Source organism: Stegostoma tigrinum, chromosome 2, assembly GCF_030684315.1.
Source record: "Stegostoma tigrinum isolate sSteTig4 chromosome 2, sSteTig4.hap1, whole genome shotgun sequence".
In the NCBI taxonomy this organism is placed as follows: domain Eukaryota; kingdom Metazoa; phylum Chordata; class Chondrichthyes; order Orectolobiformes; family Stegostomatidae; genus Stegostoma; species Stegostoma tigrinum.
The window spans coordinates 23,923,487-23,940,776 of NC_081355.1; the positions used below are offsets into that span (position 1 = coordinate 23,923,487).

General features: G+C 41.3%; 1 protein-coding gene across 1 annotated transcript in view; it reads left to right on the top strand.

Moving 5' to 3' along the window:
- The window catches only part of LOC125447761 (ankyrin repeat domain-containing protein 33B-like), a 41,099-nt gene that overhangs the window by 12,125 nt on the left and 11,684 nt on the right, over positions 1-17,290 (top strand). Inside the window, exon 2 of the mRNA XM_048522455.2 lies at positions 9,511-9,640. Coding sequence (XP_048378412.2) covers positions 9,511-9,640 — 130 coding nt within the window. The remainder of the gene's footprint in view (positions 1-9,510; positions 9,641-17,290) is intronic.

Here is a 17,290-nt window from a genome sequence, read left to right on the forward strand (position 1 = left end):
GGAAGAAGAAATTCACATGATGAAATCTCCAGGAACATTTATGGTCAGATTTAGTAACTCCACGTGCTGTTGGTCTTTCTCTATTGAGTCTAGGGGCTTCTGTGTAAAACCCCACTCCAGAATTTGAACAATCTGCATTGAAACTTCAATGAGTACTGAGTGCTGAACTCTGTTGAACTAAGGAATCGTCTTCCTGTTTGGGGAATTGCATGTAATATCACAGCACTATTCAAATAAGAGCAGGGGAATTCTCCTTGTGCAGTATTGAGCGTGGGAGTTTTCTGTTCACAGCTTAGCTGCTGTGTTTACCAGTGATTATACTTCAGAATTATTTAACTGACTGTGTGAAATAACTTCGTACATTCTGATTATTTCTTCCCTTCTCATTCTTGCTATGAAGATTCCTGAATTTGGGCTCCACACAAAAGTTGTGGGTGATCAAAAGCATTGATATTTTTCCCTGATCAATAATATTAAACTCGTGTACAAATACAACAAAGGGTTGCACTTTGGCTGAGCTGTTAAAAATCTAACTTATTTACTTTGCATGAAATTGTCTTATTATTTTTGGGCCGTCCTAGGACATACATATTTAACCTGTGAATAGCCTTATACAGTTTTTTTTTATGACTGGTTTAGTCCCAAATATATTGTTTTCTCTCATCACCCTAGGAAGCAATCATTTTCTCTTGGCAAATACTGATCCTTCAGTCAACTCCACCCTAAGGTAGATGATCTCATAGCTGTTCATCGGACCTTGCAACTTGCAAGTTGGCTGATGTATTTGACAATGATAGCAGCTATGTTTCTCTATTATGAAGAAGCTGGAACAATCTATACTGTGTAATTAGTTTAAAGTATACTGAGTTTTGTTGTGCACAGCCCACACTGTAGTCAGAAACCAGCCCTCCAAGGGTGTGATTTCATTCAGGAGAGTCCCATCAATATCGCTTGGGGCCATTTTATTGACAACGCTTGACTAGTACAAGCAGTATATTAGTAACCTCACTGTGACGTCCCAGAACGATAATTTGTACAAACATGTAAGTCAGGAGCTGCAGAAGGCCATTCAGCCCTTAACCTTGCTCCACCATTCAACAAGAATGAACTAAGGAATTGTCTGCTCGTTTGGAGAGCTGCATGTAATATCACAGCACTATTCAAGTAAGAGCAGGGAATCTAATTGTAACCTTTAAATCTACATTCTTACCTACCTCTGATGACTTTTCAATCTCTCTTTATTAACAAGAACCTACTTCTGCCTTAAAAAAAGGTCAAAAGCCACACAGCACCAGGGTTATAGTCCAACAGGTTTGTTTGAAATCACAAGCTTTCTGAGCACTGCTCCTTCGTCAGGTGATAAAAATTTGTGACAAAGGCTTGTGTTTTCAAATAAACCTGTTGGACTAAAACCTGATGTGTCTGACTTCTGACCGTGTCCACCGCAGTCCAACACCATCATCTCCACATCCTGGCCTTAAAAAAAAAATTCAAGCTGTCTGCTTTTACCACCTTTTCAGACAGAGAGCCAAGAATGTTAATCTCTGTGTTTTACATGGTCAATGCCTGATTTTTAATCATCAACCTCAAATCAGGATTCCCCCTGAAGAGGAGGCATCCTTTCCACAGCCATCTTGCCATGACACGTCAGGATTATGTGTGTTTCAATCAACTCGTATTCTTCTAAATCCCACACTATTTATTTCACAAATATTTACATCATTTAATTCGGAACCAAATAAGTTAGCCTGTGTTTATAACCTGTAACAAAATAGCAGGTAGACATTTGATATTGGCTGTTGTATTTTCACAACAACAGCAGCAGCAGTCATTTCAAGCGATCGATACTATTACAAGGAATATTACAAGTCAGAATAGAAAGGCTTGATGGAAATACAGAAATCCCCTGCAACCAATTGAACGTGACGGCTTCATAGCTGAGAGGAAATAATCTGGTGTGAACAGTGCTCTTGATCTGGCATTATGCCATATATGTGTTCAACAGAGCAAGAAAGAAACAGTGTGTGTGGACAACAGAGAGATGTGCACTGTATGAAAGAGAGGAATGGAGGCAGTCCTGTGAAATAGTTAAAGATTATAGTTACTTTTTATGTGAGTGAAGGAAATGTGGAGTGACACTATTTTGTATGTGTGTGACTGAGAGATGGAGATACAGAGATGCTGTGAGAGAAAGGCAGTGTGTGAAAGAGACAGTTCATTTTTTGATTATATCTATGCAGTTATATATCAGGAAATCTCTTGCTTCTGTGGGGTGTGTACAGTGTTTCCTGTCAATCCACGATGCTTTGCTAAACATAGGGTCCTCTTATGAGTGGTCTTTAGCCACTTAGATTGTGGTTGATTTGTACTTTCTGATTCCCCTGCCACACTTAGCAAATAAAAACCTGACAAAAGTTTCAATGCTTCCAGGATGCAGTTTTTTTTGTTGAAGTAAATTCCACACATCCACTACCCTCTGTGTGAAAAAGTTGCTTTCTGATTTCAACCTTGAGTGCTGTCCTTCGAGTCGGGAACATATCCAATCGTGTTGAATTCCCCACCAGGGCCAAAAACATGTACTGAAGAGTCTACCTTGTACCTAAGAAGTTGCTGTAAATGCCGACTTGTAAACTTTTCACTGTACTCATTTGACTACATATGACAATAAAGTTGATTCTAACTCAATTCAAGAGCTGACAGCCTAACAACAAACCTCAGTTAGTAAGAACTGCCAATGCTGGAGTCAGAGATAACACAGTTTGGAGCTGGAGGAACACAGCAGGCCAGGCAGTGTCAGAGGAGCGGGAAAGCTGATGTTTCGGATCAGGACCCTTCTTCAGAAATGGGGCCTTGTGGTTAGAAAGTGGGTGGGTAAACCGCAGACTGGGATAGCTGCGCCTCAGTGAGAGGAAGGCCCACCTTCAGGAGCTTACTGGAAAATTCTGGCAGCTCCAACAGTTTGGAATTCCAGACAGGCCCAATTGATCCGGGAGAAGATCCATCAGGGGGACCTTGGACAGAGGATGCCTTGTCACATTGTGGAGCGGATTTGGGTTTTAAAGTACATGTGGGTAAAAAGGCAGGGAATACTTACGCTGTCAGGAGAGTGCACCCCAGAGTAAAGGGCAAGCTGCCCTGAAGGTAGTACTCCTGTCTCCCCACCATTTTAAACGTTTCATTTTAAAGGAAAAGGATTCCCACATCATCTGTTTTAAGCATTTTGTCATCAACCTGTTCAAACATGTTATAACACACCGCTGGAGCAGATGGGATGTCAACCCAGGCCTCCTGGTAGGGACACTACCACTGTGCCACAAGACCCCACATCAGCTATTCGATTTATTTCTCTGTATATGTTATCCCCCACACCATCACTGCACCCAAGAGGGCTCAGCAGTATTGTTTATGTTTGCACCAAATCACTCATGGTTTTGTGTGTGTGTGTGTGTGTGTGTGTAAGACACCATAGTGCAAAGATTTTATAGTACATTTTTTCCACATCAACAGTTTCATGGCATGAGCAATGTAATGAGTTTAAAGCAAGCTCAAAAGATTCTTAATTATATATTTACATATGGTGGGTGAGCTGCTGATAGCAGTACCTGCCTACTCCGTTTTGAGGGTGAGCTCAGGGCTTGGTGGGAGGGCTGGATATCTGACCTATTTTACGTACCTCACTGGGGGTAACTGGATGTGTGTTCGCCTGCTTCTTCCTGTTGTCCATGTGTTCCCAGTTTAGTTCTAAAGTGCCAGCAGTGTGCAAGGACGACCCATGCAATTGCCAGACAGCAACTGCTTTGAGTTGCTGAAACCCTCTACCATCTGACGATGCTGCAGCTAAGGATGGGCAGCCTGTTAAAGAATCTTCTTGTCAAATATTGCATTTAGGCCACAGATTTTCCTTCCCGACTCCATTGCCATTAACGTAAAGATCTGAGAGCACAAAGGTGGCAAGGATGTTTTTCAAAATTAAATGTCACTTGAAAATATTTCACATTAAATTGGTTTCACTTTACTCATCTACATCATTGCTATTTGTTGAGATTAGCTTAGAGAATTGACTGTACTGGTACACCTCATGGTTAGCATGTGTTGGTGGTTATGGGGTGTTTGGGACAATTCCTTTATTGTGGAAGAAACAAGATTGGGTTTTTTTTTGTTTACTTTGTATTGAATGTGATTTTTGGTGTCTGGTGTATTACCAACCTGTGGAACAAGGCTGAACCTGCAGGTTTAGTTAGCCCTCTCAATGCATTATAAGAGACATTGTTCAGGATCACTCTCAGTAGAGATAAATGAAATATTGGTAAACCCAAAGCCCTTTGAGAACTCTGTCAGCCAACAGCTTGATATGGAGACATGTTTGCAAAGTATTGATGCCACACTTCAGGCCCTGATTCTCCCACCTTGACAGGCTGTTCCCACTACTCACAGGATTCCAGAGCTTTGCCTCTCCATGTCTCCAACCAAACCTTCTCTCATATTTGGGATCCCTCTTCTACTCCTCCATGCCCCAGTCTTCTTCTCCCCTGAGCACCCTTGCATGTCTCTCTTGCAAATTGCAGGTTTTTATTTTGTTTAGGAAGGAACAGCAAATGACTAAAAAGCAAATAAAGATGGAGTAAATGATTAAGAAAGTCAATGGAAAGAAATATAAAAAGAAACAGTGACAGTTTCAATGGGTACATTTTAAAAACAAAGAGTAGCTAAACTAAGTGAAGAACCCTTGGCAGAGACATAGGGAGGCACAGTGGTTCAATGGCACTGCTGTCTCACAGCACCAATGACCCAGGTTCAATTCCATGCTTGAGTGACTGTCTGTGTGGAGTTTGCATCTTCTCCCCATGTCTCGTAGGGTTTCCTCCAGGTGCTCCGGTTTCCTTCCACAGTCCAGAGATGTGCAAGGTAGGTGGATTGGCCATGCTAAATTGCCCGTAGTGTTGAGGGACATGCAGGGTAGGAGGGTTAGGGTTGATTAACATGGGGTTATAGAGATTGGGTGGGATGCTGCTCACGGCACTGGGGGTGAGGTATTATCCCATGGATTGAAGATTGGTTAACACATAGAAGACAGAGAGTTTGGGTTAATGGGTCTTTTCAGGTTGGAAAGATGCAACTAGTCAGGTATCACAAATATTGGTCCTAAGGTCTCCAATATTTATTATGTATATTAATGACTTGGAAGAGAGGACAGAGTACAATGTATCTAAATTTGCTGACAGTACAAAAGTAGGTGGTAGGACATTTGAGGTGTAAGGAGTCTATGAGGGAACACAATGAGTGGCCAATAAATGGTAGATCACATTTAGTTGGGCAGAACCTGAAGTTATGCACTTTGACAGGAAAATCCAAAAAACAACCTATTATTTAAATGGAGAGAGATTCCAAGAAAAAGAAACCCTGCAGCACAGAGGGATCTGGATATTTATGTGCGTGAAACAAAACGTTAAGGTGCAAGTGCAACATGTAATTAAGAAGGTAAATGGAACTTTGACCTTTATTGCTAAAGGTTAGAGTCTTGCCACAAATAGTGTTGCTGAGGCTACACCTGGAGTACAGCTCAGTTGGCTGCATGGCTGGTGAGTGATGCCAACAGCTTGGGTTCAATTCCCACCCTGGCTGAGCTTACCATGCAGGATTCTCTTTCTGAACCACTTCCAATTGCCTGAAGCATGGTGACCCTCAGCTTAAACCACCAGCATTTGTCTCTCTCTATTGAGAGAGTAGCCCTGTGGTTTTATTTAAATCACCCACATGTCATATTTCTTTTGAACTACCTGCCATTCCTGATCTCTAATATCTACTCTTTTCATTTTATTCCTTTTTCATTTGAAACATTAATTAGACTGGTCCTCAATGTTTTGAGCCAGAGGGTGGAGACCAAGTTGAGTTTATGCATCATTATGACAATGAAAGGTGCATCTGTGCCCCTCCACTCAGTAATACAGACAATTTTTATTTCTCCCAACTCTGTTACTTTGTTCTGTTGTTTTTTTTTCTCCTCCAGAAGACCATAACCTTTCACGAAATTTGCAACTCTCTAAAGTTTTTAGGGCTTTTCTATGATCAGTCATTTTTGACTGACACTTGTCTGTTGTTTTACTGTGAGTACCCATGTGAGATAAACAGAAAGGCAGACAATAAAATAAATGAGTCATGTTCTGAAACTGTGCCTGCTGTCAGAAAGCCCCTCCAGATGGGGATTCCAATCTGGTGTCAACAGGAATGTTAGAAAGTCCCACTGACTTGTGATATGTATCATGCCACCAACAGGGTCTGGAGGGGAGATCACGGGAAGGAGCCAACAGCAAGTGTAATTAATATCCTTGTTTAAACATTTCCTGTCTACCATCATATCATGTTTTAGCCCACTCACTGTCCTGTTCCAAACTAAACCATAAAAGTTCTCTACAGAAACTGAGTACAGAGATCATCATTTCACAGTATCTTAAAAGAAAGTGGGTTAGGCCATTCGGCCTGTCAGTGATTCAGTAAGGGCATGGCTGATCTGCTTGTGCCCTTGACCCACTCACCTGCCTAACCCCCAGAATCCTTGACTGCCCTGTCGATTAAAAATTCTCTCTAACTTAAATACATTCAATGACCCAGCCTCCAGTAGTCGCTAGGGAAGAGAATAGCGAGTTTTGAGAAGATTTGTAGCTCAGGTTGAGGTTCTGGATGTGAGTTTGCTCGCTGAGCTGGAAGGTTAGTTTTCAGACATTTCGGTAACATCATCAGTGAGCCTCCAATGAAGCACTGGTGTTATGTCCTGCTTTCTATTTATCTAGTTAGGTTTCCTTGGGTTTGTGATGTCATTTCCTGTTCTTTTTCTCAGAGGATGGTAGATTGGCTCCAAATCAATGTGTTTGTTGATGGAGTTCCGGTTGGAATGTCATGCTTCTAGGAATTCTCGTGCGTGTCTCTGTTTGGCTTGTCCTAGGAGGGAAGAGAATACTAAAGATTAACAACATAATTTTTTTTCTATCTTAAATGAGAGACCCCTTTAATTTTTGAACTGTGAGTGGATACTGTATGTGGTCATATTAATAATGGAATCATATGGAGCGGAAGATGGCCATTTAGTCAGTTTAGCCTGTGCCAGAGCTTTGAAAGGGATATCAAATTGAGCCCATTTTCTTGATTTTTTCCAATAGTCCACCAAATGTTTCCCTTCAGGTATGTATTCAATTTCTTGAACTTCCTAAGTATAGGTATATCCAAAAACAGGGAAATTATGATGGACCTGTATGAGGTTCCAATGAGGCCACTGTTTGACTACAGCATCTGGTTCTGGTCAGTACTCTGTAGGAAGGTTGAGAGGGTCAGTAAGTGATTTAGCAGAATGAATTCCAGGAAAGTGAGACCAGTTAGGTTGAAAAACTGGGATTGTTCTCTTTGGAGGAAAGTGGATTGAGGGGAATATGATAGGATGTAGAATGATAGTTAAAAGTAAATAAAGAAAAGCTTTTTTTTTCATTAGCTGATGATACAAGGGGTGGGAGATGATTTAAAGCTTTGGGTAAGAGTTATGACGGAGATGTGAGGGAGAATTTTTATCACAGTGATTTTAATCCACTTGAAACTGACTGACTTTGAGAGTAGTGGGTGGGGCTAGCTTCGATTTCAAGAGGATATTTGAAAGAAACTTGATGGAAATAAAATTGCTAGGCTAGAGCAGGAGAGTGGGACCGACAGGACTCCTCACAGAAAAAATAAGCATGAATTTAAAGGACATCCTACAGACAGTAATCTCTCAAAATCTTAAAAAAAACTCTTTTTAAGTTGTTTCAGAGATAGTAGGAACTGCCGATGCTGGAGAATCTGAGATAACAAGCTGTAGATCTGGATGAACACAGCAGGCCCAGCAGCATCAGAGGAGCAGGAAGCCTGACATTTCAGGTCTGGGCCCTTCAGAAGGGCCCTTCTGAAGAAGGCTCCAGACTTGAAATGTCAGCTTTCCTGCTCCTCTGATGCTGCTGGGCCTGCTGTGTCCATCCAGCTCTACACCTTGTTATCTCTTTTTAAGTTGTGCCCAGACAGCCGTGAATGAGCTGGGAGAGTTAACAAAAAAATATTTAAAACATTCTGGGATACATTCAGTGGTTTTCCTGCTACTTCATTGGTACTTTCTCTAAAAGCACAATTAACTGTCCCGTAACATTTATGTTGTAAAAGTTTATTAGCACAAGGAATCTGCACAGACCCAAATACGATTGACACGTAGCTGTTTGTGTAATAAACTTCAGTTACCAATTCTAACCAAAAAAAATCCTGAAGAACTGCAGATGCTGGCAATCAGAAGCAAAAATAGAAATTGCTGTCAAAACTCAGCAGGTCTGGCAGCATCTGTGAGGCGAAACTGTTTCAGGTCCACTCACCTCTCTTCACCGCTAAAGCAATTGGAACTGTTAGAGTTTGATATAGATTTGAGTTGTGCAAAGTATGTATCAGAAGAATATTCATTCACTCTGCTATGCACAAAGATGCAGTGTCATGCAAAAGCTGCAGTGGCCCAATCTGCATCAACATATCCACATGCTTCATGTGCTCCTGTGCTCACAAGGAGAAAGGAAATTGCTCATTTTTAAACAGTGCTCAACAGAACAGGGCTAAGCTTGGGTAGGGAGGGGGAATTGAACAGTCAGATAAACATTTCAATCTTCTTGAATGACTTAGTGGCTACTTAATTTTTGCTTTGCAACTGCACAATTCAGATCTCTCAAATGCCTTTGTCTCAGCTGACATTATTTTTGTGTTTTTTCTTTCTTTATCATCTTTTTTTGTCCTGCACTGTCAGTTGTGGATTCGTTAAATCCTCACCCCCGTGTTGTATTTTTTTCCTGTCTGGCTCTGTTCCTCTTTATTTGGTATTGGCCTGTGATATCTCCAGTTTCTGACCACAGGTCAGTGACCTGAAATGTTTGATCTTACCCTTCTTCTCCCAATCTGACTTGAGTTTTTTTTTTCAGTACACTCTTGCTCGATTTTATTCCAGATTTTAAGCATCTGCAGGATTTTGATCTTTGTTGACTTTCTTCTCAGCCCTTGTTTTGATCCACGGTTGGAAATTGAAATGCTGTAGTTGAATTCCATCTCCGTTTTTATTTAATCCTCACTGCGCTGGCAGTAGTCCACTTGTTGCTGACAGTGGCCTTGTTTGGAGATTCTGTGTCCCGCGATAACTTATCATTGGACTCTCTTTGCCTTCATTAGCCCTCTCTAATTCTGTGTAGCTGTTAATCATTCAAATATTAGCTTGAAAATGTTTAAATACTGACAAAGCTTTCAGTTCTACAGTTAATCTTGTGGACTATTTAATCTTCCTCATCTCCTTTCTGTCAGCTTCTCACCAATTCTCTGATTTATTGTGTGTTACTTTATTTTCAACATTTCTCTTGTAGCAGCTCATCTGTATGTCCGGACTTTGCACGGTTGGTTAATTTGCGATGTTTGCTCTGCGCTACACCAAACTCCCTCCCTCTGAAACTGCTGGATGCATTCTGTTTCCAGACTGGGCTGATGGTGGCCTGTTACCAGGGATTCATGGACATTGTCTTCGTATTGGCTGGGTGCCCTCACCTTGATGTCAATTGGCAGGACAAAGAAGGCAACACAGCTCTCATGATTGCATCACAAGCAGGTAAGAACCCGAATGTCCAACGTATTTATTTTTTTTCCAGCGCATTCTGATACCAGTGCTTCTGCCTCACGCCTCCATTATTTCCACTTTGGTTCCCAGTGGTTGAGAAGTTGGAAGTCAACCTGCTGACAGACCTGTTGCAGTGCAATCCCATGTTTCCATTGGTTGCATCAGTTGTGTGAAAGGGGATTCCTCCCCCCCATGACCTTATTAATGTTACTGTGTACTTGGTAACTTCTAAAATGGCTGCCCCAGGTCCCATAATGCAACTGATCCGCTAGCCCTGGGTGGTCCCAATCCATCACCCCATTTGATTGCAATAACTTCTGATTGCAATTGCAAATAAAGCTGGTCCCTGAGATGCTCGTGAAATCTGGACACGGCGGGGGTGGGGATGGAATGGTTATCTCCACCCTTTTTTAATTAAACACATCCAACATTACTGTTGGCAACCACAACTGAAGGTTGCTGCTTTTTGAATCTGTTCTGGTTTAACAGTTGATGCAGATGCCGTAATTACCATGACCACCCTTGCCCTTCCATCTTTGCATTGCTGTGCAGGTATTAGTTCCAAAAGGCACCCTGAAAAGAAACCTAGCAATTCCAGTAGAGGGTGGGTCAATGTACTGTGGTATTGCAGCCACAGCAACAGAGAAATTTATCATTGACTTCAGCGTTGAACAAGAGTAATAGTCTTGACACATAACCAAATGCCTTTTAGTTAAAAGCTTAAGGTAATTAGTTGGATCAGCAGTCAATGCACTGAAGCCCATTCAGTTCTGTCTCCTGTGATGTAATAGTCCTGCAACGACGGAAGTAGCTCTTGATCAATGGCGCTTTATATCAGTGCTAATGATTAATTCAGGCAAGTACGGTCATTCATAATTAATGCCTAACAGATTGTACTGTTGGAGAATAGAAGTGACCTGCCAGTGCACTGGGCATGACCTGGTTGTACCAAGCTGAATACAGAAGAGGTCATTCTGCTTGCGCACTGCATGCTGTTGTTTGTGTTTTGTCCACTTTGCTTGTCACTCAGTATCTGACTCCTGAGGACAGCATTCCTTATGAAGGCGTGTGTTTACTCCTATCAAGGTGGGATACCAGTGTAAGTTAAAGTTCTCACCAGTGTGTTCAAAGGAGAATTGCGTCTTCAGTTTAAAGGCAAGAAGTCAGGTTCTAAAAAAGAACATTTTAAACTTGAATAAAGGTAATTATAGGGGTATGAAGGCAGAGCTGGCTGAAATAAGTGTGAAACTAGTTTAAATGGTAGCAGGAGCAGATTGTTAAGGCAAAGTGGTTTGTGTTTGTCTTCACTGTGGAAGCTTCAGAAAATTTCCCAAAGATACTTAAGATGAGAAGCCATGATGTGGAGGTGCCGGTGTTGGACTGGGGTTGACAAAAGTCAGAAGTCACACGACACCAGGTTATAGTGCAACAGGTTTATTTGAAATCACAAGCTTTCAGAGCGCCGCTCCTTCGTCGGATGAAGTGATTTTCCCATTTCACCTGACAAAGGAGCAGCGCTCTGAAAGCTTGTGGTTTCCAGCAAAGCCGTTGGACTATAACTTGGTGTCATTTTGACTTCTGACTTTGAAAATGAAAAGGTGAGAGAGTTGAGGGACCATAAAATCATCAACTTGGTCAGAGAGTAGGTGCATTGAGAATTATTATCCCAAAAGGTTAACAAGCTTCCAGCAGCATGTTGCCTGCACCTGAGGGAGTTATAGGTGACAGGGATAATAATCTTCTGCACTTCCTCAGATTCCAGAAGGTCCCAATAGATTGGGGGGGGGGGGGGGGGGGGGAGAGGCGGTAAAGCGTGTGGAGTTAATGTAACAACTTTATTCAAGAAATAAGGGAGAAAGAAAGCAATAAACTATAGGTCAGTTAGATTAACGTCTCTTGTGGGGAAATCGCTAATGTGCAATATTAAGGGGGTTAGACAAAGATATTTCGATAATCGTAATGTGAACAGGCAGATTCAACATTGTACTGGGATAGCGAAATCATGTTTAACTAATCTATCACAGTCTTTTGAAGATGTACCAGGCAGTGTATGTAAGGGGGACCAATGGATGTGGTGGTACTTGGATTTTCAAACATTATTTGACAAGGTGCCACATCCAGTGATATTACTGCAAGAACGCATGATATATGATGTAACATATTAGCACAAATAAAGGATTGGTTAGCTAACAAAAAGTAGAGTAGAGATAAATCTGTCTTTTTCGGGTTGGCAAGCTGTAACAAGTTGAGTGGCACACAAACAATGCTGGGTCTCAACAATTTATAATCTATATCGAAGACATGAATGAGGAGACTGTTGTATGTTAGCTAATTTGTCAATGATACCATGATAGGCAGGAAAGTAATTTTTCAAGAGATGATAGTCTGCAAAAGGATATAAATAAGTTATGAGTTGGCAAAAAAAAAGTAAAGCATAATTGGGAATATGTGAACATGGCCACTTTGGCAGGAAGAATTGAAAAGCAGTATAACCTTTCAGTGTGGAGAATGTGTAGAAATCAACATTGTAGAGGGACCTGGGTGACTTGGTACATGAGCAACAATATGTTAGTATGCAGGCACAGTAAATGGTTATTTGTTAGTTTATATCTAAAACTTTGTAAAAGGAGAAATGAAGTCAAATCTTTTTATCTTGCATTAATTAGGATTAGGATGCAATAAACCATAGATGGAAAAAGAAGGATCTTTGACTTTCTCAGTTATTTTGGCTTTGGGTCTTGTTCACTGGCAATTGTATTTTGTCTGATGTGCCAGGAAATGGTTGTCACCCAAATAGCATATTTGTGCAGAACCTTTGTTAGGTAGGTTCATGACGCGTTCAATAACCCAGATTTGTCTAATAGTCCTTTAGATTGCCCACTTATATGTCATGACAGTCAGACAGGATCAACTTAGATGTCAGTGATTAACCTTCATTAATGTGACCAATTTGGAGAACGGAAAACTGTGAAATAATCTGATGTAAGCCCATCAACTTGAGATGTTGGTCCTGATTTTTGTGAATGAGTTGGGAAGGCTGTTTCGGGAAACTGCCCAAGCTGGCATATTTGTCTCCTCTTAAAAAAGACACCAGCCTGGAAAATCACGTGTCTCAGTATTTTTGTTAGGTTGGAGGTAAAGTCAAGGGCATATGCGTGTGCACTGATATATACACATGGGCTGTATACAGTTACCATTGGTACCAATCTGGCTTCAGAGCAGCCCAGGAGAGAACACATTGGGAGAAATTCAGCAATGCCAGCAAAACGCTGAGCTCAGTAAGATTGTGACTGAGGGGCTCGGATCAGTTTACTTATACAGTCATCTAAGTTAAAATAATTGCTGAGTGCCCTTTGGTGTCACTTTTTTTTGTAAATTCTTTATGACAGTGTTGCTGTTGAGGCCAGCATTTCTGTTCATCCATAATTGCCCTCAAGATCAATAGTAATCAGATAGCTGTTACAATTGTCAGTATTGTTTTCAAGCAAAGAAATTGGCCAGTGGAAATCACACAACTGTGCAGCTCATATCTCCTGGTAGCATCTTGCTAAAGGTTGAAAACTTAGCTGAGGCTTGTGTTACGCAGAAAATATATATTAGAGGCAGCTTAAAGTAGGCTGTGCAAACTGGAGGAACATGCCGTGACATTGTAACACACAGATACCAGTTAACAGGAGCATAACAATAAACTAGAAAGCAGTAATTTAATCTGGCAGTTTTGCTGAGATTGCAAACCTGTGAAGCAAAGCTCAGGTCGTTTATGCTCATCAGTAGGATCCAGAGAGTGATTTATGATCTTAATTTCACAGTGTTTCCATGGTGTTTTGTTTTAAAAAAGACTCAAAGCAGTTTTTCAAGCGATGGCTGAAAATTGTCAGCCTGAAGCATTAGAGCCTAAAGAAGCCCAGGGAGTGAATAGGCCATTCACCTTGTCCTACCATTCAGTTACCTCCTGTATCACCTGCTATTCAATTCCATTCCCCTGCCTTGATCCATATCAGCCTTAGTTTTGATATTTTGACACATCTCTTTAGCTTTTCGGAGAATGCACTTCCAGATCTCCCTACATTTTGTATGAACATGTTCCTGACTCACTTCTAAAATTCACTAGCTTGAATTTTATGGTTGTGTCCCCTTGTTCTTGTCTGTCCACCATCAGAACCAACTTCTTTACATTTGTCCTACTAAATTGTCTTAAACACTGATTAGATCACATCTTTAAAACGCTGTTGAAGAGAAATTCCACAATATGTGCCCAACTGGAAATGCTGTCCAAGATGGGACTTAAGCAAAGCTCTGTACAATTGGAGCACAACTTCCACTTGTTTGGATTGGAAGAATCCAAGGAATGGGCCAGGGAAGTGAAGCAGCACAACAATGGTTAAGGTACTGAATCTGCACAAAGAGAAAGTGGAATAGTGTGTGAATGTGGGAAAAAAGCGGAAGAGCAGTAGAGAGGGAATGTGAAGGGAGGAAATGGGGCAGACAGTGAATGGGACAGTGATCTGGGAAGAGTTACAGCTATTGGATCTAGGGATCATGATTGAGAGGCAGTGCAGTCAGTTGACATGAACAAATACCTGACCTCGTTTACCCTTACAAAAGTAAGAAACTCAATACTGGCATGTACCTCAAAACTGGGAGTCTGCGTCACTGTCTGACTGGTGGACAGTCATTGTATAGTTGGTGAACCATGACTGAGATTGATAGTTTGTCGCTGGAGCTGATGGATTGCTGATGAGACTTGTGGTATGATCTGTTATTGGCAAACTGAGCAAAGTCTTCATGTTCTGTTTGGACACTGTCTCTCCTGGACAAATGACCACGAACCTCTGGGATCACATAATGGTTTCTGGCCCCAGATTTCCTCTGTAGAATTGAGAATGGGGACTCAAATGATACCTGGTTGATGTCTTATGGTAACAATAAAACTGTGCCTTGGATTCTGTGACCTTTGAGAATCACCATTAAATTTATGTTAAATTATCTGGGTGGCAGTCACAGGGAACAACTGACCAGCCGATATTATCAAGCTGGAGAGGGTTCAGAAGAGCTTTGCCAGGATATTGCCAGGAGTGGAGCATTTCAGATTATGTTGAGGCTGGATAGGCTGGAATGTTGTTCACGTGAGCAAAGGAGGTTGAGGATATATAGAGGTTTGTAAAATCATGAGGGGTATAGATAAAGTGAATGGCAGGTGTCTTTTCCTTAGGGTTGGGGGCTTCAAGACTAGGGCGCACATTTTTAAAGTGGGAGGAGAAAGAATTTAAAAAGGCGAGGGGCAATTTTTTTTAGCACAGAATATGTGGAATGGGCTTCCAGAGGAAGTGGTGGATGGGTGGGGGGAGGTGCAGTTACAATTTTCAAAAAACATATCGACAAGTAGGTCAACAAATGTTTGGAGCAATACGGGTCAAGTGCACACAGGTGGGATAATGTTTGGGATTAGGGGTCAACATGGACTTGTTGGACCAAAGGGTCTGTTTCTGTGCTGTATGACTCTATGACATTCATTTACCTTTTGCACGCTACTTCTACAGAGGCAATGATTCACTCATTCAGGACCGTTACAATATCTATCCTACCATAAATGGTTTTGTACGTTATGACATATGACAGAGAGTTAACTTTCTTTCTAGGATAACCCTTCCGCCCACCACTGTTATCAGGGAATCTCACAGTGAGAGGCCAATCAGCCCATCATGCTATGTTGCCTCTTTAAAAGAGCTTACCCAATTAGTCCCATAGCCCAGCAACTTTTTCTCCCAGTTTCCTTTTGAAAGTTACTACTAATGCTAATTCCACCACCTATTCTGACACTATAACAATCTGCTGCATGTGAAAAAACATGGACTTGTCTTCCATGGGGTTTTTTGCCCAATTCATTTAAAGTATATCTATTGCTGTGCATGTAAATCCACATATCTAGAAAGAATTTATATAGATCTACATGCAAGAAGATAAAGTATAGAGCTGAGCCTAAAAATTGAAAATAAAATATTTCTTACCTTAGCTGTTAAACACATGCCTGATGCTTTTCATTCATTATTTCCACGAGATGCTGATGAAATGTCCAGTTTAATGCATGCCTCACTAGAACACAGGAAAACCTGGGTTCCCAAGAACAGTCATACACTGTGGGAAATACGTAGTCATCAGAGGTTTACAGGTGGAAAATTTAATAAGGTTGCTTCACTCACCAAGACAGATTATATTATCAAGAAAACAAATTATGATGAGCCAGTGATCTGTAGTCCAAATGAATTGACCCAACCATATAATAAAAACAAAAACTGCTGGAGAAACTCAGCAAGTCTGGCAATATCTGCAGTGAGAAAGCAAAGTCACCCTGCTGTGGTAATTTCTGTTTTTAATTCAGATTTCCGGATCCCGCAATTCTTTGTTTATTAAAGCCATAAGAAATCTGCTCCTTGTGCACAGACAGGTTTCACAATGCTGAAGTTTCTGCTGGAAATGCATCGGCAGAGTGGGCTGGATATCGTACCTGGTTTGCAAGGGTAAATGAACACCCAGATTTCTGCACTTGCTTGTTAGCTTAGGTTAGAATTGGCCATCTCCCGTGAATCAGCACACTTGAACAGCATAATCAATTTATGACTGGAACACAATATCAATCAGCATCACAAAGAGCAGCTGAAGTACCAGGAACTTTACCACCCCCTAGTTGGCTGATGATCTTGCATACTTTTTAATTGGCTTCAATTGTTTGTTAATCACAGCAGAATTCAATTAGCTCATTACTGCTGCAGAAGACACACCCTTGCAGATTTTAATTGCGGGTTGGTCACAGGTCCTTGATTACCGAAGGCAGATAGTCTAAATTAATCAAAGATGAACTATAAGTAAGTTAAACTGCAGTAGCAGCCACTGGAAATGTATCACACCTACGTCAGAATTGATCTATTGGTCCCTGCACATTCAGTAAATAAACTGGATTCTTGTGCCCAGCCCTATCTCTATACAGCTCCACCCAATCCAAGTGGGCTCAATATGATAAACTCATCCAAATTGGCAAATGCTTACCATTGCCAGTCTTTGGGGGTGTTGTGGTAGTGCCCTGCCTCTGGGCCAGAAGGCTCAGCTTCAAACCCCACCTCCTGGCAAAGTGTGTCCTAACACATCTGAACAGTTGATTAAAAGTATCTACCATACGAGCCTGGGGCTGCAGCGACCTTATTGGTAGTCACATCTGTGAGGGCTATCAGGAGCTGGCGTGAAAGAGCAGTTGAGGTATGGGAAAGATCATCCATGACCATGCTGACTGGTGGGAGAGGTTGGAGGGGACAAATAGCTGCCTTCTACACACCTATGTCCATTCTGAATCGGCCAAATTTATTAACAACATCACTGAACATTAGGAAATATAACTGGTAAGACTGTAAACGAGGTTTGTTTCCCCCTTTCACCCCCAATTTATATTTTTGTTGATCCTCATTTGCTCACAGTAGGAAATTGAGGAAAATATACTCTTAAGTTGGGCTTTTTCAAATTCAACGAGGTGCATCTCCTTCTGCCATAGTTTCAGGTGGGTGTAAAAATGTCTCATGATACCAGTTTGATGAAGGACTAAAGAATTATCCTTGGTGTACTGGATAATAATTTTTCCTGAATCAAAACAAA